Source organism: Psittacula echo (assembly GCF_963264785.1).
Source record: "Psittacula echo genome assembly, chromosome: 5".
NCBI lineage: Eukaryota > Metazoa > Chordata > Aves > Psittaciformes > Psittacidae > Psittacula > Psittacula echo.
In genome coordinates, this window is record NC_137739.1 from 30735807 (window position 1) to 30763027 (window position 27221).

Here is a 27221-nt window from a genome sequence, read left to right on the forward strand (position 1 = left end):
TGAATGTCTCCCAGTAGAAAACCCTTGACTGGCAACCAGATTACTTACAGAGGGACACAACAGTGGGAGTCAACTTAGACTGGGACTGTCTTACGATTGTTTCTGTAACAGTTGTCTGAATATGCAAATGAATTTAAGTAAGGTCACAGACAAGTTTAGACACTACAGATTTCTTGTGAAGGGAGGAAAATCTAAGAACTTCTGCAGAAGAACTGGTAGGACTTTGCCTTGTGGTCCAGTGTATGCTTTATCAGTGAGTATGTGCTTTTTAACTTCCTAATGCTTTGAACTTTCCCCAGGGCAGATGCATGGTTTTTAATCAAGTGGCATTTACTATTAGCTGTTTCTCAAATGGGCAAAAAAAAAAAAAAATGCAGAAGAGTTCAATGTTGTTGCATTGTACAGGCTTAAAGTGTCATCTATTAAATACTCCGAAGTACCTTACTTCCTAGAACCTTGTCCCTAGTGAATTTTTTCCTGATTGGTACTCAGGCTAACTATTGAAAAATGATGTAATGGCAGAACAGTAGGGTCTCCTTGACTGAAACTTGGTTTTGCCAGTGGTGGAAATGCTTCAGGCTAGAATACTGTCCTCTGCATCATGGGAGATGGAGGAAGTATGAGAAAACAGAGATCATAAAGGGGCTTGCTTTGAAGGGAGGAATTATGTGCATTTATGTACCTTAAAGTGCTATGACAGGGGAGTAGGTCTGGTTCTCCAGTTTTGCTGGCAGTTGAGTATGAAAGGCTGTCTTCCTAACTTTAATTACGAAGTAGTGGCCTCTTGGATGTTCAGTTCCTTTAAGGAGTTTCTTCAGATGCCTCAATAATTTGCTTTACAATATGTAGCCCAGTAAATCAAGGTAGTGTGCCTCTGTAATCCCAATGACATCTGTCTAGGATATTGAACTTCTTGAATTGTTGACAAAAATTGTGACACTTACACCACACTTCTCAAATAGTGTTTATCTAGCAGTCCTCGTGGACTCTAGCTCAATGGAGAGAAAGGAAAGCACTAACTACAGTTAGCCTGGGGTCAGGAGCCGGCTGCCTTTGATAGAGCTGTAACGTGTGTAATTGACAAGCAGCAACATCGTGGGGTCTCCAGAAAAGTTCCTGATGGTCATATTGCAGAGTAATCTTCATTTTATGAAAGTATTTCCTATCTGTAGAACAATAGAGTTGATGGTATATCTATGGGGCTGGAGGGTTTACTGCTAATTTCTTGTCCATTCTTGGGGAGATAAAGATGCTTCTCAAGTGGATGTCCTTGATACTTACTAAGGTTTTGCAATTAAATGCACTTTATTGGGTTGGAAGAACATAAGTATAGTTTCAGGGTTTCATTTACTCTGAATTCTAAATGCTGCTGTTTCAGAATTGCAGTTTTGAACATAGCGACATGCAGCATTGTTTCAGTAACAGGGTCATGTTTCTCTAAGTCTGCTAGTTTCATTGGGGTTTAATCTTTGCTGTGTGCCACTAGGATACTACGTTTTGTGTGCTTCAGCTACAGGTTGTTAGATAAACAATGCACTTCATTCCCAGGTGCTGCAAAGCTGAAGATGGGAAGGTACCACAAGTCACAGACAGTCCTAACCATAGTTTCCAACTAAATTTAATGTAGAGGTGAGAGAAGAGGTAATAGTAAAATAAGGATGTGCAAGTAAAACAATTCCTAGTCAAAACATACGGGATTAGAGCCACATCCTGCAACTAATTTTTTGCCAAAGCCTTGTATTCTTGCCCAGTCTAAAATGTAATTACTACTATCTTAGGCACTTGTGTACAGAGGCTTTGCTGCTTAGCTTGTTTGTAACTAATCACAAAGTTAAGAACTCTGAGAACTCCTATAGGATAGAACCATGAACAAAAATGGACTAGAGCATAGGCAGTAGAAAAGCCACTAAACTGTAGACCTACTCTCCATGAGACACTTCTGCAAAATCTACATGCAAATAGTATAAACACATCTGGTTTCATAAGTTTTTGTAACTGCAGTGATACATCACAATGGTATTTCATAGAGAAAGGGAGCAGTTTAACTTGATTGTTAACTATTATGTTTTCAGTGGTTGACTGCAGTGCTTGTGAATATGTCAGTCTGGAAAAGGGGAGGGGTATCCAGTTGGTCTGACTTAAGTGTGGCTTTTAACTATGAGTTGCATTGTACTTTTGAGTGTCCTCAAATAGTAAAGTCACAATCAAAATTAAACCAATATAACTGATCAATGATAATGGCTTTTATTAGTGTTTTGTTAACTGTTGGGTATAACAGCTACACTCACAGGAGCATTGGAAGAAATTGCACACATACTAAGCATGTTTCATACCAGTTACAGTCACAAAATTTTGCCTTCTGAAATGCTAACTAAATTGCAGTCACCATTCAGGAAGCTCCATTCCGTATGTCCTGGTTGCCTGATGTACTTGGCAGCCATGTGCTTGCAGAGCATGTCCATCAGATTTAAAGGTTCCTGCAAGAGAAGATACAGGCTGCTTACTGGAAATTGTCACCTTTTCCAAGAAATAATCAGTGTAATAGTGGGATCCTGGCAATTGTCATACCAATAGAAGATTTTATCTCACTTTTCCAAGCTGTAATTGTACCTGGTGCTTTGTTATATTGGGTATTTCAGGAAAGTGTTCTGATGAAAGCTGCTAAAAAAGCATCATAATTCCATGTAGACATTGTTTATTTGGGGGAAAATTGCAGGGAGAGGAGGTTGGGGACAAAGCAAAATTGGGGTGAGCTGACCTGTCTTTTAGCAGATGGAAAGTTTTGACATGAATGTGATCTGGATGTGTTTTTCACATAATTTCAGGACAGTCTTGAAGAAATGCTGCTGTAAATTTTAAAATGCATCTGAAACAATTAGCAAAGCTTACATTGAAGTCCAGGTTAGCAGCTGTAGAGACTAATAAAAGAATTCATGCCTAGTTCTCTAAGCATAAAAAGTTCTCCAAGATGCTGGAGAGGTGGTGCAGTGAAGGGGAAGAGCTTAACTTAGCCTGGAGAAACCTTAGTGTATTAGCTGTTGCTTGCTACAATGTTCACTTCAGGTGCTGCTCACATAAAGCTTTGGCTATTGCAAACACAGGTGTGGAGTATCCTTGGTCCTGTGTGCAAGGGTGGTTGTGCAGCAATGGCACCATTGCTGTCATGAGTACTCCCCTAACTTACGATTAGTTAGGAGGAAGAGGTTGACAGTTAGAAAGCTGATGAATAGCAATGGTCCGACTTGTACACTCCCCTATGTTTCAATTTGCTCTACCTCACCCTCTGCAGCATGGGAAGTGCTGTGGGGCTGTTGCAGGAGGTAGTACTGGTACTGCTGTGTGTACAGCCAAGGTGGGCTGCAGCACCAACCTGAGGGAAGCTAGGGTGATAGGGGAGAGAGAGCAAAGCAGCAATAACTGCACCCTCCTGAAGGAGAGGGCCAGAAAAGGAGAGCAGTGGTGGATGTCACATTATGTTGAAGTAATGCAGACTTGCTGAGGTGTAAGTACACCCTGATTAAAACAGGCTATACTTGAGTATTCTTTGACTGGTCTTACCATGTGAGACCCATATGTTAATTTTGAACAGTTGCTTAATTGCAGTACAGACCAGTTTTGAAATCGGTGACTTCATACAATTAGAATTTGAACAAATACAGAAAAATGGAAACTGGAATATGAGACTTAGTGACAGAATGTGTCAAGATGTCACATGACGGAGGGAGTGCTTAGTTCTCAGATGCATGTGTGCGAAGCTGCTTTTCTCCTCCCCTCACAAATTGCTCTATCCTCTTCTAAATCTGTCGCTGCTTTTTATCTTGAGTAATGTTGGCCAGAGACCAGAAGTATTCAGGAGTTGTCTTGCTTCTGCAGGCAAATGTGGTCTCAGGTTTAGGGGAGAAATACCTGCTTATAGGCACACTGAATAAGCGTGGTTACTCATATCTCCAAATGTAAACTAGAAATAACTATATGCAGTTGAGATTTAAGCTGCTTACTGTAACAGGAAAAGAAAAAAAGGAATTGTATGGCAGAGTAGTAGTTGTAGATACTGGAGTCTAGTAGAATGAGTGATAGTCATTTAAAGGAGACTGTATCAGCATGGCTCTTGAGATTTCTGCTGAGTTCTTCTGCATCTGCTTCCAGAAAAACCAAGACAGGCCATCCAAAAAGAGCTTACTGTTGCTTAAAAAATAGCTGCATGGAAAAACTTGGCTACCTAGTACGATACACACTGGTTACAGGACCTCCCTGGATCCACTCATCTCCAGGAATACTAGAATAAGCTTCACTTCTAAATGGCCAAGAATTCTTGGGAACAAAATTGGGCATTTACCTTTGAAGTTCAGGCACTGAGATCCTTTAGGTGGAAGGAGCTCCTTGAGTGGTGTGGCTTTTGATAGGGTGATGTTGAAGCAATAAAGGCTTATCTGGATTCATTTTATAGAGTGCACATCCATTTCCTCTTAACAGATTCCATATGGCTGGTAGTTGGAGACTAGTGAAATGTTTTTAATGAGTTGACTAAGCAGCCATGGCAACAGTTACACTGGGCATAAATACAAGCCTGGAGCGAGGAAAGCAACAGTCTCAGTGGGATATTTATCTTCAAATATTTTGAAGTTTAGAACAAAGTAAATCTTACGTTTTGCTTATGTTAGGAGTGGAAATGCCTGAAGGATCTGATGTGTGAGGTATTCCCAGAATTTTATTATCTAAGCAGCTCTGCAGAACACTATGATCCCTTTTTCTTTCACAAACTTAATTGGTTTGATAAGTGAGGGAAGGATGAAGAGGTTATAGAATTTGTTCTGATGTAAAATAGGATGGTTTTTTTGGTAGGACAAGGTGAAATTTGAGAAATGAAGGGCTAAAATATAAATACAAGTGAAGGCTTGATTTATGTTCCTATGGTGATTTTGTTTAACCCTTTAAGGAGTAATTGCATATTCTTTCAGGCTTCATAGCCAGTTGAATATTTTCTCCAGCGTTAGAATACTGGGCAGCTATCCTTTCTGAGAGAGGAATCTTACAGATTTGAACTAAATTACACCAAATTTAGCTTGCTTTACTTGTGCTGTTGGCCAGGGCTAGTACCATCATCTGCATTGGCTCAGGGCCCCTATGGTGTGATCAGATACTTGAAAATGCATTTAATTGGAACTGGTCTCTTATAATTTTTTGTACGTATTAGTCAAATTATAAACCTAAATTCTAATACATCTTTGTATTGGGAATTTACACTCTGAGGAAATTAACTTTGCAGCTTCCTGTGACCCTGCACTGCTGGTCTGATTCAGTAATAGAATCATAGAATAGTTAGGGTTGGAAAGGACCTTAAGATCATCCATTTCCAACCCCCCTGCCATGGGCAGGGACACCTCACCCTAAACCATGTCACCCAAGGCTCTGTCCAACCTGGTCTTGAACACCGCCAAGGATGGAGCATTCACAACCTCCCTGGACAACCCATTCCAGTGCCTCACCACCCTTACAGTAAAGAATTTCTTCCTTATATCCAGTCTAAACTTCCCCTGTTTAAGTTTGAACCTGTTACCCCTTGTCCTGTCACTACAGTCCCTGATGAAGAGTCCCTCCCCAGCATCCTTGTAGGCCCCCTTCAGATACTGGAAGGCTGCTAGCAAGGTGACATCATACAGATACGTGTATGGAGAATCACTTCACAGCTGCTTCTTTGGAAAACAGTTGCTCTCCACAGCAAAGGAATAAACTCACATAAATGTATATTTAGTGTATTTGTTATATACATATCCCCACTTATTTGTGGGGTTTTTTTTTCTTTCAGATAAATATCGTTCAGTTACTCAGTTATTTTCAGTTTACATTGCTTGCTGGTTAATAGTACACATTTTGATTAACAGTAGAAGCACTCATACTAATCCCCTTTTCCAGTCTTGACACAACAAACCATCAGGAACTCTGTGTTCCTGCCATTTTAACCTTAAATATTCTCAAAACACGTAGTGTGGTCAGCCAGCCTGAGAAGTATAGGACCATCTCAATTTCTTATGAAGAAAACTGCTTTAAACTAGAGCCTGAGCTAGGGTCAGCGCATGGCATTTTTCAGGAATATCTCAGTATAATACATCAGTATTATAAGTCATGTGGAAGAATACATTATTTTACCAGCCATCCTTGCTGAATTCTTGCCATTTCAATTCCATAGTAATCATCATGAAGGGCTGAAACAGAATTCAGGAAGTGGGCCAACATGCAAATAATGTAATATTTTACATGTTCTTCTACAAAACACTGCACACAATCTGGTTTGTAAGAGGAAGTTTCATTGATTCAAACTCTTCCTTTCCCTCTTTCTTTTGCAAAATGGGCTTCTCCTTGGTCAAACAATATAAATTCAGGTAACACTGTTATTTCTGACATCATACAAACTTTGGATTTCATCTTTTAAATACAAATAAAAAAGATTTTAGTTGAATCCTGGTAATCCATCTATTACCTGTGCAGTAAAAGACATAACCAGCAGCTGGGAAATCACACACTGTGCCCTGGAAGCACATGCTAGAACCTCAGAGACATCAGCCTGAGACCTCTGTGACACCAGTACCCTCCTCACAGAGGAGCTGCTCCCCCACGCACTGCAACACTAGCAGTCTGGGCAAGTTACATGCTGTACAGTCTGTGTACTTGCCACAAAACATCTGAGAGTTCCAGCTTGCTTCCTCAGACACTAGTTTGCTAGATACTGTAAGAGATGCTCAAGAGGCAATTCTTCAATTTAGCAGATGCTATGAGAAAAAAGCTTGCTGTTGACTGAAATAGAAGACCTGACATATAATTGGGGGAAAACCTCCAATGTAACAAGAAAAAGCAATCTTAAAAAAACAAAATATGAAGGGATGTGGCAGATGGATACCAACTGGATGTAAGCTTGTTCTTGGAAAGCTCCCCTTAAGTTTTAGAGTGTGATCAAGGCTCATGTAAACTTGATCCTACCCAATTGTTCTTGGGGCAGAGGGGGGAAGGAGAGGGGCAAGTTGAAAATAAGTAACAGAGATGTCTGAGCTACTGTTTTTCTGGGTGGGATTCCTCTTAAATTTAACTATCCAAACGTTGAGTGTCTAGACATCTAGACACTCCTTAGGCAGCAGACAGAAACAGGTTCCTCAGAAGGTGAGTCATTCCACCTCCCTTAGATAATTATCTTAGGATAGGATGATTAGTCCTGCAGGGATGCCAGTCCTCGTGCCTGTACCAGGTTTCTAGACTCCTCATTTTTAGATGTCTGAAGATAAATTCTGTTTATCTAAATCACCTGGCCATAGAACAGTGAAACAGAATTTACCGTAATTCCATATTAACACGTAACTGTACTGTACGCAAAGTGTGTGCTGTCCTTGAACTCTGCCATGAGGCGGCATATCCGTATTTTGACACCTGCTGAAGGCACATGAGCAGGTGCCTGCTGGTTATCAGGACTATGTTGTTAAAAATACATTTACTGTGGTTTGATAAGATGAAATTAAATGTGGGAACGTAACAGGGAAGAATATACATTGAAACCCAGTTGCAAACTGTGTTGGTGGAACTAAGGTGTGAGCTAAGGTGGAGCTAAGCCTTCTGCTTCTAGCAGTGTTCTAGAAATAAAAATGTCTAGATTTCTAGAATTGCTATAAATTCAAATAGTTAATTCACAGAAGTTGTCATTTCTGTTAAACTTTGTGCTCTGGAAAACCTAAGACCTTCTCTGGCTGGGAACTCTTGACATTTTCCGACTTGGGCGTTCTCCACCAGTTTTTAATTACTTTCATTCTTAAAAACTCATATTTTGGTGGTAAAGGAAAACTTAAGAATCCAACTGATTCAACCTTAAATTTCTTTTTTTTTTCTGATCACAGTGTTAGATTGACAACTCGGCTTTAGATAAGAAGCTTAGAAATCAACATGGGAATTTTCTCTACACAGCACTTACAGTAACCCATTTAATTAGCATTTGAAATTCAGATAAATGACCTGTAAGAAAAACGAGATGTAATGTGATACAGGAAATGCATATATCTACATGAGAGAAAGAATAAATAGCAATACCTGCTAAACCAATCTTGACTAATGTCTCTCAAGGTCTCTGAAATTACTATTTTGAAGTATCTTCCCTCCAATGCTCATTTTATCGAATTAGTAATCATTATATAGAGACTTGCTTTGCCTTCTTGTTTTATCTCCTTGATTTTCCTTCTGAAGGCCTCAGGAGTTTATCCAAAACAACTACATGGCTACTGTGCTCTTTGCCTCTGTGGCAGTGTGCATGCCAGGTCACGCAAAAGGAAAGAAGCTGGTACAGTCATACCCTGCTCGCAGCGTTGTTTGGTAGGTTGGGTTTATTTTTTTGTTAAATACAATATCCCATGAGCTACTTAAGGCATATACAAGAAAGTATCTTCCACATGTCAATCAAAACTGTCATCCCCATCAGATATATGCAAATCTGAAGGATTTCTGCTTTTAGAGAAAGAAATCTATTGGCTACGGAGCAACCAGCCTTACTCTATCCCTTCTCCTACACCCCTAAAGTTAGAACACAAGCTCATTTTAGTCATACCAGATTAACTAATTCTTAAAGAGAGATCATAAAAATGCATTCTCAACACAAATGCAGACGTCACATGGAAGTGATGCCTGCATTTGTAGCAATTTACAACATCCTCAGACACTTGACTAGTGAGTTCATAACAAGATTACAAGTGGGTGTTAAACTAAATCAAACTGGAAGTCAGGAGGAAGGATACAAGGATAAGCCCATAGGTCTAGGGAGATACATTCACTAGGCTGCATCTAATGCAGTTCTAGTTAACTGATTCTGCTGTCATCTGCGATCTTGTAGGTTTGTCTAGTGAAGCTTTTGCAGCTAATCCACATAACAGAATTTATATCAGGCAAGATCTGTACAGTTGTTTGAAAGTATTCTTGATGTGAAGGCTACTCCTCTCTGTTCAGATGTTTTCTTCTTTTAAACTGTCTCAAGCACAGTTGTTTTTCTTATGAAATCTCTGCTTCTGGTTGTAAGCTTCTGCCTGGAACTTCTCTGCCTCAGCTAGAGACAGAGACACCTCTGTTAAGTGTGAAGCACCAATCTGCTTTCTGCTGGGAAGCATACAGCTCTGGCCTCAGCCGCATGAGGTCCAAAAGAGAAGATGAAAGTTTCTATAACCCAGCCTCAAGCATGACACAAATACCGAGAAGAAATTTCCTAGGTAATTATTCAGTTGGGTAGCTTCTTCAATAAATGCCAAAACAAACATTTAAGCTCAAACACATCTGCCACGTCCCCTGCTGTTGGGCAGGACTGGAACCCTTCTTATCATCTATCTCTGAAGTGATGCAGAGCACTGCGGGTGCCAGTGCCAGAGGAACTGGAACCTTAAAAGTCTTGGTTACCTCAGAGAAGGCTTAGTGTGCTTCTGGCACCAGGAAAACATGTCTTTCACCTCTACACTAGAAAGCTAACTACAGCAGGATACTTCTGATGCAGTAAGTTAGCCAAGTTTTCCAGTGATTTACAAGCCACTCTGTCATACTCATCTGCCTGTTGGGAGGTTTTTTTGTGGGTTCTTGGTTCTGCATCTCACCTCCCCCTCCATGATTGTTTTTGGGGGTGGTGGTGGGTTTTGTTTGTCTGGGGGTTTTCTTTATTTATTCATTTTTTTCACCAAATCATCATGGGAAATTTCCACAAACAAAATAGACACGTGATGATTTGGCAAACTCAATGATTATGTAACTATAACCACAGCCTATGCTGAAGCTTTCCAGAAAATGTTAATTGCCTACAAAAAGTATTCTGAACAAAGCAAATATATTGTAGCAGTTACTTCAGACAGGAATTGAATCAAGGCACTGCTGGCCCAAAACCTAGCTCTTCAATGTGGAGATCAGCAATGAAGATTAGCTTTTAGAAATAAAGGTTTAATTTGCAAGACAATTCTGGCCCTAATTGGTTTGCAAGTCAGAGTCTTGGCCAGGACATCAACCTTTCTAATAGTAAAATTATGTGTTTATATTATATTTTTCTCTTTTTAAATTAAACCATGCAAAACCAAACCCAGCTCATTTTCAATGGCCTTTCCACTATGCAGAAGTTGTAGTATGTGCTGGAGATAGTAATCTATTATTAATCAAACAATGCTTGAGATTTTATAAATCAAGTAAGATACAGTTTATGCTCCAAGGATATTGTAGATCAGTTAAAAAGCGTCTGATGAACTACGGGACACTGCATTCTCCTGTTAGGAATTAATGGCTAAAAAAGATTGTCATCTTAGAATCTGAGGGAAAACACTGACCCAACATGTATTCTATTTTTTTACAGTGATTTTTTTTTTTCCCTCCGCCCATGGTAATGCTTATACATGCTTTCAATAGTCTAATTAAGGACAAGGAAAAAAAATGGTTATAAACAGTACAATAGTTTAAGAAAAGATGTTACTGCATTATTATTAAAAGCAATAACCATAAGATTTTGGGAAATAAATACTAGTTTAAAATAACAATTAGGTACTCTAGAACTCAGTAAGAAATCAGCCTGGCCCAAAGCAGCCTAAATTCTACTAAAGTCACACAAACTGTGAAAGGGGCAAAAAGACTGACTGTTCCTGCACACAGGGGTATCAGCCAGAACACATTACCTGCAATTCAGGTCTCCTGACGTACAGCGTGGAGCCCACCTCCTTGCCCACTATGCTTCCTTACACATTTCTTAAAAGAATCAAAGACAAATGTATGGAAGCAGTAAGAAATACTACATCACTTCAGCTGGGATAACGAAATGAGACATTCTGAAACAGTACAGTTGAAGGTATCTGCTGATGTTTGTAGACAATTTAGACCAAGACAGTGAGCAAATTAAAATCTGTAATTCCTTTTTACCAAGAAACATTTCTATGTAAATCCTACAGATATTAGCAACCTTTCTCTTATGTACAAGCTTGCACTGCAGCCAGCTGATGTGAGCCTTGAGTTCTTCTTGGATGTCAGCACAATTTGATTGAACTGGAAAAATCTGCTTAGATCCACCATGTTGATAGACCATGGCAGTTGAAAGAGGTGGCCAAGGCATGTTTTAATCCACATGGTTCATTCAAACTTAAATTTCCTTTACAAGTGCATGTGACACCACCGATAATTCTGCCGCTTACACAAGTACCTCTGCAACTGCATGGACTGCTGTTCTTACATGTTAATGACTGTCTGTCTCTAGATCGTGTATTTTGTGATATATTTCTATTTTTTTATCTGTATTTTGCTTGGTTTTACCGTTACAAGTTCCACTGTCTGATAGTGTCTTACAGTCTGATAGACCAATGGCTCTTGCATCTGAGCTGGAAAAAAAAAAAAAAAAAAAAGTAAAAATCCTTTCCTTTGCCTTGTTTAAAGACAATGAAAATGTCTGGAAATGGTCTTGAGGAAAATATTTGTCTCTTTGGGCATTAGTTATGAATAAGTGAGTGCTGAGCAAAAGAGAATAGAAGGCCCAATTTTGAAACATGGAGACCCAAGTAATTAAGTAACAAGATCATAAATAATATCTATTTCAAGCACTGATCTGAGACATTGTTTCCTTCCTTCCCTGTTCAGTAATACCATTTTGTTTATATAGCAACACCTAATTACCTTATATCCCTAACTCAACCAATACCTGTAGGGCTCTTCTCCCTTGGACAAATCAAAAAAGGGCTACAGACTGAAGGAAGAAATAAGGAACACTTTGAGAAAGGGTTATGGGTTAAAACTCCTGCACATACACATTAATTCCCCTGATGCTGTGACTATAAATCAGAACAGATGCATGAGGATGAGAAGGACTAGTCTGTATGAACACTAGGCAGAAAACCCAGTGCATCCAGGTATACTTCTGGGGAAATGCTTTCTATTGTCTAACCAGAAAAGTCACCCTCTATAAACAGCATTTAATAGAAACTCAAGTTAAGTGATAATAATCTGAAAGAGATAAGATCTGACCAGAAGTAACAGCTCTGATATTGAGAGACAAATTCCAACTTCTTGTAGCTCATGAGGAGAGTGAACAACTTGAGTGCCTCTTTTAAGACATCATCATAAACAGACGAGTATGCCCCAGAAGCACTCTCTACCTATACATAAAGTGTAAGAATCCTTAACAAGTAGGTCCTTGCTGAAACCTAGAAATAGGTGTGCAGGTGGTTAAAAATATATGTGCCTGGAAAGTCAAGATCATTTTGACTAAAATCACCAACTTGAATTTGTGCATGAAATATGCTTAGTTCCTGCAAACCCAAATGAGACATAATTCCACCTTCCTTTTTAGTGCTAGAAAACAGCTGCTGACAGTAATTCTTCCTCTCCAGCTGGTCCAGGACAGCTTCCCACAAGAGAAAAAGAATGCTACCTTTTGCTTAGTCAGACTCCCAGGAGAATGGGACATGTACTAGACATCACTTAGTACAGCAGGGCAGATAAAGACAGAAGAGCCAGTTTAGAGCAGTTTGAACTGTATAGAATTGGAACAACCAACAATTATCTGTCTTGAAGGAATGGAGATGGATGAAGAGATGTTTCATATTATCTGATGCATCTTCAAAATTGGTAGTAAGCTGTCACCACTGCAGGGAAAGTGAAGACTGGTATTTATTAGTATCTTGCCTCTGCTTCAAAGAGTCCTGCTTAAAACAGCCTGTTGATTTAGCAGATATAGTCAGAGCCTTCAGGTGCAAAGGTGAATCTAAAAACAATTCTCTGAACAGATTCGCAGAAAACAGCCAGAGGAAATGTAGCACTGCTACGACCTCCTCTGTCCTACTGTTATAGAATGAGCAGCTACCAAAATTAAGTTCTCTCTTACTAGCTCTGTAGCCTGAGTTAGAAAGTCACTTATGCATTAGAAAAATCAGTCTAAGCCAGAAAGTTCCAGGCTGTATCTATCACTGAAGGAATTATGCAACCAGTGAACTGCACTTTTGACAGGAGACCAGTGATCTGAGCCCCAAATGCTGGAGTTGACCCATGATACTCCCCAACGTGTCCAAGAATGTGCTGGCTGTTGCAATTAGCTTTAGGATATCTAAACAGTCTTCAAGAGAGGCCAGAAAGCAGATTCATTTACTAAGAACTCTGAAGGGTTAAAAAATGTTCAAAGACCCAGAACATTGCCTGGACCCTTTTAAGGTTACAGAAACCAGGACTGAAGTCACTGCCATGTGACTAGGTGCTAACAGAAACTCTCTGGTTAAAGCAGAGTATTTGTATTTTAATTGACAAAGAATGGGTGGAAAGGTACAAGACTTGCACTCTATTGAGCCAAACACAGCACATATGAAGTTCAAGCAACACCATAAGACATTTAAGGCCAGGCTGGATGTGGTTTTGGGCAAGCCGTTCTAGTTAAAGATGTCCCTGCTCATTGCTGGGGGGTTGGACTATGTGACCTTTGAAGGTCCCTTCCAAGCCAAACAGTCAGATACAGGACATGTATAAGATACGGATGATACATAGTTAGAAGCAGCAACACAGACTCTTCAGCACGTATTGTTTCAAATGGAGCCATCAGAAAAATGTAAACTCAATCAAGTCTGACAATTTGACCCAGTTTGCAGGCCAAATACTTTGCCAGTCCCAAGCTTTGGAGGCTGCAGAGAAAGTAGGGGTTTTGGCTAAGAGTGAAGGAAAATTATAAAAGGAAAACAGAACAACCCAGGGAGACAGGTCTATCCCTGACAATGAAATAAACTTAATTCAAAGAACATAACTATGATAAGCATTCTTAATTTCTCTCGCACTTACAGACCACAGGAAGAAAAATACATGAGCTACACGACTAATCAACTGTACTTTCTATAGGTTCTGCCAAGACTAAAAAAAATAAAAACCCATTTCTAGTATAAAACAGCACAAAGTTTGGGTGGATGTGGACTGAAATTCACAGGTAGAAATACTACAGATTGCCAGTATACTTACTTTTAGTTTCTCTCTTAAGTAATCCCATATTTGGTATTTCCTTAGATTCTGTCTCCAAATCCTCTTCTGTAGGGCAACTACAGTCTTCAGCTAAATAATAAAAGACTATTACTAGGAGAGTGGTAATTACTACTATCTATGAGAAGAGTAAGTATTTGCTTACGTACCCTTTTTCACATTCATTTTGTCAACTTCTTTTGTTACCCATATTAATACTGAATTTGCCCTTGCTGATGGCAGCTCCAGCTGTAGGAATTTTTCCAGGTAACTTCTGAATTCAAGGTTCATCTACTGTAAGTTAGCTACTACCAAACAAGTAGATCATCAGAGCACTACATCCTCAGAAACTGCACACAACAAAGAAGGGAGGAAACTTGTTTCAAAAAGCCTGCAAGTTTTAATATGTCAACAGTATAACTAATCAGCCCCTAATGTGACAGTTTAAATCCGTGCAGGAGGAAAAGGCCTTGCTACAATAAACATTGCTCTAAACAGTGAGATACTTAACATGAAAAGCAACCTATTCCCAGAAAGAGGCTCTTCCTTGTACAAAGAATTGATAGCATTTTAGCTGCAGTGTTCCCATTGTAGGTCTTTCTTTGTCCAAAGCTTTCCTTGGCAGCACACTCCTCAACACATTCCTGCACCTTGCTTCTTCTATGTGGACAGACTACTGTTGTTGAGTTAAATTAGCAAGAAGTGAACATTTTGAAACACAATGTATTAGTTTACATACAAATGCCTTGCTATTCAGCATGGACAGCTACTCCATCCACCAAATATTGACCTTGAAAAGTTTCTGAAAGGGAAAAACTTGAGTAGTCAATTAAAACAAAACAAAAACCCCTAAAACCCACACAACTCCTCAGCAAATTTATTTATTTTTTTTTAAGTTATATTTGAAGTCTTGTTCTGTGAAAGGCTCACTCTATTCATTTCTATTTCAGGAATGAGATATTTTTTTAATGCAACTGCTTGCTAACAGCAAACTCTGCAGGATCCTTTCGTGTACTCTAGAGCAGACAAGCTCAGATGTGAGGACAAAAAAATGCCAAGCTGCAACAGAGCTCAATAGGAAACACTTTTCATACAGTCATGCAACTTGTTACTCAATGCATAACAGAAACTAAGAATAACAAACTTCTATAGCAACACAGTATTCCACTTTTAAATCCCTGTATTTTATTCTGAACTAGATTACTGCTATAAATAAAGGAACGCAATACCTGCAAGTCAACCACCTACTTCAGAAGGCAAAGAATGCTGCCAAGGGAATGACAGCGACATTATTCTACTACTGCACTCTCAAAAAACAAGCATTAGAAACTATAAATTAAGCTAAAACACTGCTTTCTCTCCAATTACAGCAACATGTGACTTTTTATATAACCTTAATCCTCCCATTAACCCTCCTAATCAAAGGGAATAAAAAAAAAATAAATAAACTGGAAAGTGGACTCCTGGGTTTTTTTTGTGATTTTCTGTTTGTTTGTTCCCCTCTCCTCCTTTTAATCAGGAAAAGCAGAGGAAGAGAAGCAAAAGCATCCTGTCCCTTTTCTTTCCCTAATTGGTCTCTTGTGCATCTTACTATTTCACAGTTACTGAAAATATTTCTCTCCAACTGGATATTAGACCTGAAGACCCACTCAGCATTTTATCTAGAGCGAACTTTTACCTACAGAAAATATGTTCTGCTACGTACAGCACCAAACCAAGACCTTTAGGCCTTTCAAGAGAAAGATACAATTAATAACATGATAGAAAAGGCTAAGATAGTGGAGACATATTTGGGACAGAAAAGTTTCTAAGATCCCACAGTAAGTACTATACATTTTTTTCCTTCCTGTTGTTAACAACTGGTTACTCTCATACTTGCCACTGCTCCACTTGTTTCACCTTGCATGTATTAATTCTCCTTAGTTGTACTGATTTCCTCACACTTCTTCATAGCTTCATAAGTAGTGGCACATCAAGCTTACATACCTCATTTATCGACTGCTTCTTTGTGATTCTGAAAAAGGTGAGCACTTGTGTCATAATTCTCTTGACAGCAGAATCACTTCCTACAAGGGCCACAGATTTTCCTCAGGTGCATGTTTTCAAAGTTATCTAGCTTCCAGTCTTAGATTGTCACAAGTCTTCCGCCTAAATGACTATATCAGCAAGAAGACTGAGTTAACATTCATGACAAGCACAATAGCTGTTCTTCTACTCTGATGTTACCAAGCATCTAAGTTTAAGGTAACACCACATACAGAAACTTGATACCAAAGTGAACCATAAAGAGAGACATCTCAAATGTTCTACATTCTGCTTTGTCTGCTATGGTTACCAGCAGCCCATAAACACATGAAAAACTCCTTTACACAATGAGAACAGCTAATGCTCACAGCAAACTAGAAATAGAGCCATGGGAAACTTAGCTTTCAGTTAGTGCTTCAAGTCAACTATCAGCAGAGACAATCTAGACCTTCTAAAAACAGAGCAACAGAGTTGCAGCTGTACAGTCCATTAAAAACAGCAGAAACCACTACTCAGACCTACGTAATATTGTTTTAACAAATGCTTAACACAGGACTTGACCAATGAAAAGAATTAGAAAAAAAATTTTTAGAACTGGCACAAAATGCTGACTTCTTCAGAACTGCAGGGAAAAATCAGATTCACTTCAGTCTACAATACAATCATTTGCCACTACTGTTCCTGTACGCATTACATGAAAATACTTAGTTCCAAAAGCCACATAATTAAGCTAAAATAAAGCTAAAACTACTTCCTCAAAACAGATTCCTTTGTCAAATTTAACATTTTAAAATAAAAATCAATCAAAGTAAATAAGTAGGAACAGTTTATTGTGATACCAGCAGCTTTACCCTTTCTCAAGTAATACGCAGTTCTCTAAATCTGTTTCTTTTTTTTTTTACTTGCCAATTTAAATACTTCATCAACATCATTACTTTACAAAATTTCTTTAGTATCTACATCTTTTCAACTGATTTAACACAAAAACAGAAGGAAAAGAAATTCTTGGAAACACAAGGGGTTGCATCATGGCAACTGTATTCTTTAATAGAAAGTGAGAAAAACCTCCCTACTGACCATTAATCAGAATGAGGAAAAAGAGAAGTATCACAGCTCTTTGTTCCATTTGGTAAAATTTAAAGATCCATCTATGCATGTGTAAGCACAGAACACATAGTTTTAATCAAACTGGAACCACCTAAGCAAAGATGTTATGTTCCACAGTTTTTACATGCATCCCATCCTTGGTGTGCTGATTATAGTACAGGGATTCTGTTCACTTACAGCAGTTTTAATTTAAGAATATACCATAAGCCAACTTCAAAACATCCATCAGTTGCTAACAGAAAGAACCACAGGAAGGTCTCACAACAGTCTACTAAAACATTAAAGATTTTTTAAATCACAGTTTTCAAATATAAAAATCAGATTTTCCCCTACAGCTGAACTATATTTACAGGAACATTTTTAAAAGATGGTCTCTAATTCAGATCTAATCGCTGTCATCTGAACCACCTTCAGACCCCTCATCGTTGGATCCTTCTGGTTCAGATTCGTTACCAGATCCTCTGCCAGAACCCTCGTTGTCAGATCCTCTCTCAGAATCTCTGTCTGAATCAGCACTGCGAGAAGCTGGGCGAGACTCATTTTCTGAACCACCAGAACGACTTCTCCCCGACTGCACAGACTCATTGTCAGACTGCTCCGAATCTGACTGCCTCCTTTTTCTGGCCGATCTGTCACTGTCAGAGTCTTCCTCAGATGGGTGGACACTGGACCTTCTCGGACTACCTGCCTCACTACCAGATTTGTTTCTGTTATCAGAATCACTATCAGAAACAATGCGCTTACTGTGCTGCTGTTCCCCATCATCTGAATCACTGTTGCTATTCCTAGCACGTCTGTAGGGGAAAAAAAAATAATAAAAAAAAAAAAGACAAAAGCATTAAAAGATGTTATCTTTAGCTTAAAAACAAAATGAGACACCTGGATTTGAGTAACGCTAGCATTATCTGAATGGGAAGAACGAGTGGAATTAATCTGCAACGGAAAGGATGCTCTGACTACAATGAAAAGCTTCTCATAACCTTTACATTGCCCAATTAATATTGCAGCTCCTACTGAAAGCATGCATTGAAACTTCAGTACAAAGTTAATTAAGGTTCTCACCCCTCATCAGCAATTTTGAGTTTATCCTCATCAGAAGAATCATCACTTGATGAAATGATGGCTTTTGATTTGATCTTCCCTTTCATTGAAGGAGGCAGACGTTCTGGTTTGGGCTGTAGAGGGTGGGGGTGGGGGGGAAAAAGGGTTGCTTATTAATGTGGCTGGTTAAAGTACAGCCCAAATATAGAAACAGACTCAGAAAACCAAACATGCTTGTAAGAATTTTCCATTTACAATCACTTAATTCTAGATGGCTTCAGAAATATCCTTTTCATCCCTGAAGCAGCAATAGCAGCAGTGAAGGAGGATAAAAATAAGCTCAAAGGCAGTTACAACAAGAAGTTTCGTGATTTTCAATATTAAATAAATCTCTTGACAAGAGTAATGCTGAATTTCAAACACATACTTAGAAAGTGATGCAGTTACTCAGGGTTTAACTTACAGCCTTCTTTTTCTCTGCTTTGGGTGGACGTCGTTTTTTAGGTCTTGGACCATTTTCATGTTCTTCATCATCACTTCCCTCATCTGCCTTCTGGGGTCTTAAACAGAAACATATTTTATAGGATTTAAGGTGTAACATCACAGAAAAACTTAACACATGCAGAAATATAGTCTCAAGAAATGTCCAGTTTATCACGTGTTACTCAGATTTTCCTCAGAGAAGTCTGAAGCATCAGTTACCTCCTCCTCTTCTTCTTCTTCCTCTCACTCTCCTCCTCTTCCCCATCTTGTTCACTTCCACTGCCCTTCCTCTTCTTTTTCTTTCTAGATATGGGCAAATCTTCATCACTGTCATCGTTGACGAACTCATCAAATTCCCCTGCTCCTTTTTTGGAACGCTATAATAAATAAAAGCCCCATTTACAGCCCATTATTCACCTTCCAGTTAAAAAGCTGTCAAAAAAAAAAAAAATTCAAAATAGGAACTTTATCTGAACACATTTTCAAAGATATGAAAATACAGACATTCTTATGCCAACTTTCCCATAGTCTCTAAACTGATACAATTTAGGAACTGATGTCAAATTCACACATAATAAAATAATCCTCTTCTGTTATTTTAACATTTGAATAGGACAGATTTTGCGATGCCTCCATGCTGGAACTTCTAAGTATTAGCTTCCAGTTATTACATCTGAGTATTAAACCCGTGCAATTTCATTCAGTAGCACCTAGGATCTTGAAATTAAAAGCCTATGCTATTGCAAGAGACCATATATAAAGAGGTGAAAATGAAAGAAATCTAAAAAAAAGAAAAAATAAGTGAAAAAAAGCATTGTGTTCTACCCTGCCTCCACCGCCACCACGTTTTTTCTCCTTTGATCCTTCTACTTCACCAGTGAACATCAGAATATTCTTGGTTTTCTCCACATATTGAGCTCTTTGTTCCAGAAGTTTCTTCTGTTCTTCTTTTTCTCTTAGACGCTTCTCTTCCTGAAACAAAGAGAAAACAAAACATTACTACTGTATATGCAGCATTGTGGTGATTATAATCACAGGCATACAAGTGATTTGCTGACAAGAAATTGGGAAGCTGACTTTTGACAGACTATGTCACAGCAGAAGGTCCACATGGAAAATAAAAAAAAAGTTGTTTCCTACAAGCCCATGCTAGAGTAGGCAAAAGTCTGCAAGAGCTGTTGCACTAAGTGCTTCCTCATCCAGCCTGTCAGTACAGAAATCTGGTGGCAGAGCTTCTGGGGAACTAATTTTATTTCATTATAAAAATAAAAATCTAGTTCTGAGACTATGGGGAAGAAACAGTTATCACCTGTCAGCTATAACATTCTCTGCTAGCTCTTACTGTAAGTAGGAAAAATGGTTACTAGATGTTTTATCTGTAATGCCAGGTACCACCACAGAGCTACAACAGCATATGTAATTGTAATACGTATACTTTTAAAAGTAAAGCATACTTAAAAAAAATTCAGTCTATGAATATAACAGAATAAAACCTGTTCTTTAAGTAGCTTTTGGCGAAGCAGCTCCTTTTCTTGCTCTTGCTTTGCACGCAGCTCCCGCTCTTCTTCATCCTGCTTGCGTGCCCGAGCTACATGGTACTGAGCTTGACTCAGTAAATCAGAGCATTGCCTGTAACATGCAATTTTTTCAAGTAAAGGAAGGTGACAGACACATACTACAAGAATAAACAGTCTTATAAAAGGCATGCATCACAACACTATGTTCATATCACCAACAAACAAAAAAAGCTACTTAAAATAGCATAAAATAAGAGTAGCACAGATTTTAAGTAAATTAAGCACTTTCTAGTAAGCTAATTTTTCTTGCAATGTACAATATTAGAACATATTGCTCTGCACTTAAAATTTAGCCAGTTCATATACAGAAAAAAAACCCACACAAACATCAAAAGAATCATCCCAACTAATTCGGACAGATTTGGAAGTATAGTTAATATCAACTTGTATGTAACCACAACATACTAGCAAATATAAGCAAGGAAGTAGGTAGAGATTCTATCTTAAAAATACCCAACTGTGTAAAAAGTTTAGGTTGCATAAAGTGCTCAAGTCTCATGAAACATTAAAGGAAGGCACTTTCAATACCCTTTTAGCTAATGTTACGATGACAGTTCTTTTACTATTACAATTTTCTTCTCTCTACAAAGTGCATTAACGATGCTCATTTAAGATGCCCAGTGCATGATGGCCAACAGATGTTACTTGCATATGGCAAAGAAAAAAAAAACCAAAACAAACTCTTAGAAGAATGTGAAATAAATGAAACTTAAGACATACCGAGCGAAACCCTAAGAAATAAGCTTACAGTGAAAATGGTTTGAATAGGCTTGTGTACAAGCTCATTACCCTGAGAAAAAGTTAAAGCAGGCTAGTCTCCGCAAAACAAAACCTTTTCATGTTTCAATAACCGTCTCATGCTACCACCCATGAACTACCTCAAAAAACCTCCATGAAATCAATCTCATTGTTCGATTACCAAGTTTAAAGTCAAAACAGTGAAGACTAGAGATGTTTAAGTAAACGTCTCTGCACTCTGATTGATGGAAATTTTGCCATTAAAGCAGTGTCATATTTTGCAGGCTCCAGCTAATAGCAGACACCACAAGTTGAGACCCACAGGCTACACAAAAACGTTAGAAAGCAAAGACAAGAATGGGGAGGAATCCTGCACTTGTATTTCTACTGTTCTAAGAAATTCTCATTTGAAATTTAGGAATCCAGTTTTAGCATGAAAAAAAAACCCAACCAAGACAAAAATATTCCACTTGGTATCTGAATGAAGGATTTGTTTGTGGTTTAGTTGTTTGGGGCTTTTTTACCTGGCTTCCGTAGCAGCAAGCGCCAAATCAAATCTCATCTTATCACCTACTTTACTCAAGTAACTGAAGTATCTGGAGGAAAAAACAACAAACAAAACTAAGCAAATATGGCTTTACTTACGTGTTTATTGCAATTTTGCCTTAAAACAAAGCATTTACTCCTGAATGACAATCCTCTGAAACTCAGCAGATGAAGAAACCTCACCAATTTTCCCTGTGTGCAGCCCATTTTAATACAACAGTGTAAAAGTACATTCAAAGTTCTCCAAACATGAAATATTTAAAACCACTCCAGAGCAGAAGAAAAAGACAGAAACATTCTGTCTTATTAAGAATTAAATCTTAAGAATTAAGATTTCATTTACTGCTTGCAAGCAATGAGTACATTGGTGACCCCAGCAGATTTATTCCTTATCTGTCATAGCTTAAGTGCCTGAAACCAGCATAAGGAAAGAAAAATTTTTTTTTACAAAATCCTTCCTGAACAGGCTCCTTGAACGTACCTGACAGGCTCTTGTGAATGTAACAAGCCTTCAAGTAGATGGGTAAGCTATGATGACCAGAGTTCTGAAAGCAGTCTCTCCAACGCAGTTAAACAGCTTTCTAATTTTCAAGGTTGACAGTTTCCTCCCACATTCCAAAGACATTTTAAATGACCTGATTTTGTGCTACTCTGAACTCAAATTCTTGTGCATATGAAGAAAGTAATTCCCTGCTCAAGTTTTAGATTATGGAACATATTTTCCAAGATGTGATAGATACCTGAATTTTTAGTTAATAGGTAAAAATAAAGGCTTTCATGCAACTTTCTCAAGATAATAAATAACAAGCTTCTAACTTGAATTCAAGTCAGAATTTGTGTTCAAATGTTTAGTCTGCATTATGTAAAGCACTAGAATTATGAAAGGCTTGCCTTACTTGACAAAATTACTGAAAAGCAGTATCTACCCTCCACATAAAAACAGCTAAGAATGCATAAAGCAAGCATCAGCTACACTGGCTACACCTAGGAGCAGAATAAATGATTGAAACTTTCTGTTCAATGACAGCAATGATTGCATTGGATTAATCACAGTTTTCTGAGAAGATTTTCAGAGAACTAAAAGATCTGAAACACACTTAAGGAACTGCTTCTGTTCTTAAGCCATGAAAACACTTTGGCTTTACTTGGCAAAAGGAGGGTGAAATTACTTATCATGGATTACCAGTCATTAACTAAATGACTTACCTAAACAGATATTGTTTTGAGCATTACAGTTTGTTTTGAAAGAAATCAAAGTAGTAAAGAGTATTGATTGAAGTTTTTTTCAACTATGCTCTTCCAGGAAGAAGTACATCTTGGTCACAGTAATACAAAACACTTTGAGAAATACATTTTGGCCACCTGGCCAAACACAACTGGCTCTGGCACAAAGCCTGAATGCAACAGTTTTGTCAGGCCCAATCCTTGTTTTCCTGCCAGAAACTCCAGAACTGCATAGTGCTTCACAGGAGATGATTGCTCTTCTAACCAGACTTAAGATGTATAATGCAAATTCACGGTAAAGGAACAACAAAATAGATTTTAATAATTAGAAGTAAGTCATCTTTACCTGTGGGCTAGCTCCAGTTCCTTCACAGCATTAAGGACCTCCTTTAGATTGCTTTTTTCATCTTTCAGGACAGAGGTAGCTAGTCTTTGTAGCACTAAAGCCACATTAAACATAAGGACTGTGTCACTTGGTGCTACATGCCTGGCCTGTCAATGAAAACCATGCTTTTAAAATATGCTACAGAGAATAAGCATCATCATTTCAATCCCACACTACTGAATTTAAAGACACACGTTAGTTTATATTTATACCTTTAACAAAGTTTGTTTGCACTCCTGTAATTTGCCACACTTGAAGAGAGCTCTGGCCAAATATAACAATACTTCCGTATTTTGATGCTTATAGAACTTTCTGAGGCAGTTTTCATACTGAAATGAGACCAAAAAGAAAAATTCAAATTAAGAGGTGACAATGGTTATTTTAAGTGAGCTAACTCCAGCAACTGTTTCTATTCCTAAAAACCATTACTGCTAATGTACAATGCACTAAATTATTGCCTTTTTTTTTTTTTTTTTTTTTTAAAGAAGCATGTTCTGCTAAATGGATGCTTCCTTTTCACTGGTCAGAAAATGGTTTCTGCTATTCCATAGCAAAACCCTGATTTTTCTGGAAACTGGCAGCAGTCCAGGAGGCTCTGCAGGTTTTAAAATACAGTAGAATACTTTGCAAGTATCATCTATTATAATAAAATCCAACAAACCTGACTCATTTTAAGAGCACTCAATTATTCTCTGCAGTATGTGGAAGAAGTCTATTTTCTTTATTCATACAAGATACATTACAAATTGAAATATATTTAATATAGTAATTCCATATATCTGATGCAATTAGTTAAAAAAAAAAAAACCCACTTTTCTGATAAATCAACATCAGATTTGTCCTCTCCACCCAGCTGAGTAACTTGGCATGCCAAGGGGTATCTGGTTGCTCTAAAATGTAAAATGACTTGTCACTATAGATGTTGTGGGGCTAGAATTAAAGCTTCAAGCACTGATGAAACATTTCCTTTTCATTAACAAGCATCTGATGTCTGACATACTCTTTTCTCAAGGAATCATCCAACCTTTCTAAACTTCTAAAATAGTAAGAAATACAAAGTAATTTTTATTTCCAGCTCAAATACAGAAACTGCCCTGAACCATAAAGCCTGAAGTCACTACTCTTGGATCACACTGTGAGCGGACAATTTTCACTCAGCTTTATTGTAAAAGATTCTGTATTTAGCTTAAGTCTTCCCCTGATTTGTATGCTTTCTGATAGAGAACTCACTAGAGCATTTGTTGTGGCTGCAGTTAAGCTAGGGTATTAAATCCAATTCATTTCCCTTTGAGTCCAACACTGTGGCTTGTACTGACTGCATAGCAGAACCCAGGGAACAAATCACCTCAGTGAATAAACGCATTTCTACTAACAGTTTAACTTAAATACATTAGTAAGTGAATACAGCATTCTTCGAACAAATAAAAAGGTGAAAGTAATAATACCCAATTTCCCACTGTAACTGACTGGTTAAACATTGCTAAAATTAGACTTTTCATTAGGCTCTTTGTCAATAAAACTGAGAAGGTGTTAAGAAAACAAACAGACCCCATTCAAACACAACAGAATGAATCTGATTTTGTTACCAGAACTTGTTCAGTGGAGGATAGCAACTACCCAGGTCTTGATCAGGTAAGAAAGGCTCCAATATCTCTTCCTTATAACCATCACAAAAAGCTTTAAGATGCCTCTGAATTGAGTATTTTTGAACCTCAATGTGAAGTCAGTCTTACTGAAACACATTTGTTCCAAGCTTCTGTCATGTCCCACCATTTGTTAGGTATTTTTCCTTTTTTTTTTTTTTCCTTTCTGTTTTGTAAGCTTACTTGTATGCTTTTGATCAACTAATTGAGTCAATTGAGTTACAAGAGGTTGATACTTGGAAGCTGGCTTGCTTAAGCAGGTTGAACTAGATGACTTCAACAGATTTCTTCCAACATCAATTACCTTGTGATGTTAACTGTGGTGAAGGAAATCATGGCACATTCAGCTCTTCGGACCTCTCTGACTGTTATTTATACAATCATATCAAGAACAAAAATAGGAAGTGTAGCTATTAAAAAAATCCCAGCAGAAAACTGTATTTGCTTACTTCACTAACATCTGAATTTAAATCACATACAGTAACTATACTGACTGAAACCTCTCCAACTAAAACTTAATTCAAAGACCATAATGCTAAGCCAATTATGGTTTGACTCTGCTACCAAAAAAACAAAAAAAGTCTGCAAGTTGGTAGGTGCTTTGTTACCCCTTACCCACATTTGGCAGTTTGTTTTTAAATCTAGACTTGACAGCCAATGGCAAGCTAGAAACAAAACTTTAGGTTGTTAAAATGTTATTCAGGAACTTTTCCAGCTGATAGGACAGCAGAGAAACATCCAGAAATCATCTAACCCAACATATTACGTAGTCCAATTTAGAGATGTTACCATCTGCACAGCACTGATGTACTGTTTCTGTTCTACGTAGATATGTGCCAAATTCAGCCACACATCACTGATATCTGCTGTTGCCTCTCTCACTTGGGCAAAAACATCACGAGCTTCACGGAAATATCCTTTGTGTGCCAAGACAGCTCCTAAGGGGAAAGTAATATGTACATCATAAGCTTCCAGGTTCATGGACTATGTCCTTCTACCAAAGAAAATGAAACATTGCCTGAATAAAGTTACCCATCAAAAACTAAGTGTGATAGCTGCCATGCAAAAGCTGTTCTTTCCTGTGCTCCAGTATGCAGCATTCAGGGCCTGCAAAATCAACTCTACATTAAAGCATGAAATATAAGAATATCAACACCTCTGAAGGAAAACAGTCTAATATTCACCTATGCCATTAGCAGCATACAAATTTTTTGGATCATTTCTGAGTACTTGTTTGTAGATTGCTAATGCACGGTCTTGATGACGCTTCTCCTGCAGAAAAAAAAATACCCCAATTATTACTCATTTCTATAATAGGGTATTGCAAGATCTACACGGAGGTTTTGTGTACTATAAGATGCCAAACAGGCATCAAGAAAAGGTTTGAGTAGCTAACAGCATATAAAAATTAAATAAAACCATACACAGAGCAGAAAGACGCCTATTACCTTTTCTCTGTCTCTTGTGGGTTGATGAAGAGTCTGTAACCAGACATTGCCAAGAGCCAGCATGGAGTAAGTATCATTTTGTGTGGAGGGCTGTTTCAATATTCTTTCAAATTTCTTCTGTCCTGGACCCCACTCTTGTTTAGCCAAGTGAAGATTGCCAATCAGAGACCAGGCATCCGGGTGGTCCTAAATAAAAAAATAAAAATCACTCTTAAGTTGCAAAAGCACCGTCTTCGCTTGCAAGCTTACTTTTCCAAGTATAAAATGCTGTTTTTCTTAAATAGAATTCCATACTAAAAACCAACCAAACAAAAAATAAACCCTTAAAAACCAAAGCACATAGTAGATTATGGTAGTTCCCTCCTAATTCATATGAAAAACAACATGAAAATGCAACAAAAGGAAAATAAAATTTTAAGCTGTTAACCTTTCAAGTGTTTTAAAACTTTAAACACTTAAAGGGTGACAAACCTGATTTATCTGAAGTGCTTCTTTAAACCAATCAGAAGCCTCATAAAAGTTTCCTTTATCCCTAGCCATAGCTCCCAAGCGTAAGTAGCCTAAAATAAAAATAGAAAATAATATAAAAATCAGGAAACAGGTTAAAGTCATCTCAAACAAAGAATTTCAAAAGCAATCTTTTCCTTGATCAGCTAAGGACAGCAAACATTAAGACACCCTCCATATTCTATTCATACTGAGACGCACCATGTGAAGAGGAACATTCATCCACAATAATGATACAGAAGTTGCAGATTTCTAACAGTTAAAGTAATATAAATGTTTTTAATAGGTTTCATAAGTTAAAGACAATTGAGAAACCTCAAAGGAAGGATATATCAGTTACGTCATTTTCTGCCCTTCAATTTAAACAGCTCTCCAGTCTTCACAAGCTTTGAGACGAGTACCAGCTAGCAAGGTGACAACAGACAACAAGTAGGGAAAGGGCTATAGATTAGGCCGGGGCATGCTGTGTGCTGCAGCTTGCTGAGCAAGGGCTACCACCTCAGCTTTGCAGAAAATATCACATGGCAACTATCTG

At 38.0% G+C, this 27221-nt stretch overlaps 1 protein-coding gene across 17 annotated transcripts in view; it reads right to left on the minus strand.

The window, feature by feature from the left end:
- Positions 1-79: 79 nt before the first annotated feature.
- The window catches only part of CTR9 (CTR9 homolog, Paf1/RNA polymerase II complex component), a 37573-nt gene continuing 10431 nt past the window's right edge, over positions 80-27221 (minus strand). The window contains exons 13-27 of one of the 17 annotated variants that reach the window (XR_013956814.1): positions 26651-26739; positions 26180-26365; positions 25916-26003; positions 25521-25669; positions 23301-23417; positions 23050-23195; positions 21458-21529; positions 20112-20247; positions 19444-19590; positions 18838-18995; positions 18599-18695; positions 18157-18269; positions 15949-17888; positions 13966-14055; positions 80-2477 (exon numbers count right to left, since the gene is read on the minus strand). Coding sequence is in view for 2 of the 17 variants with exons in the window: in XM_080617650.1 (XP_080473776.1) it covers positions 17480-17888; positions 18157-18269; positions 18599-18695; positions 18838-18995; positions 19444-19590; positions 20112-20247; positions 21458-21529; positions 23050-23195; positions 23301-23417; positions 25521-25669; positions 25916-26003; positions 26180-26365; positions 26651-26739 (1907 nt within the window). In the remaining 15 variants the exon portion in view is untranslated. Of the gene's footprint in view, positions 17889-18156; positions 18270-18598; positions 18696-18837; positions 18996-19443; positions 19591-20111; positions 20248-21457; positions 21530-23049; positions 23196-23300; positions 23418-25520; positions 25670-25915; positions 26004-26179; positions 26366-26650; positions 26740-27221 lie in introns of all 17 variants that reach the window. The other 16 variants (XR_013956817.1, XR_013956820.1, XR_013956821.1 and 13 more) reach the window with 16 other exon arrangements.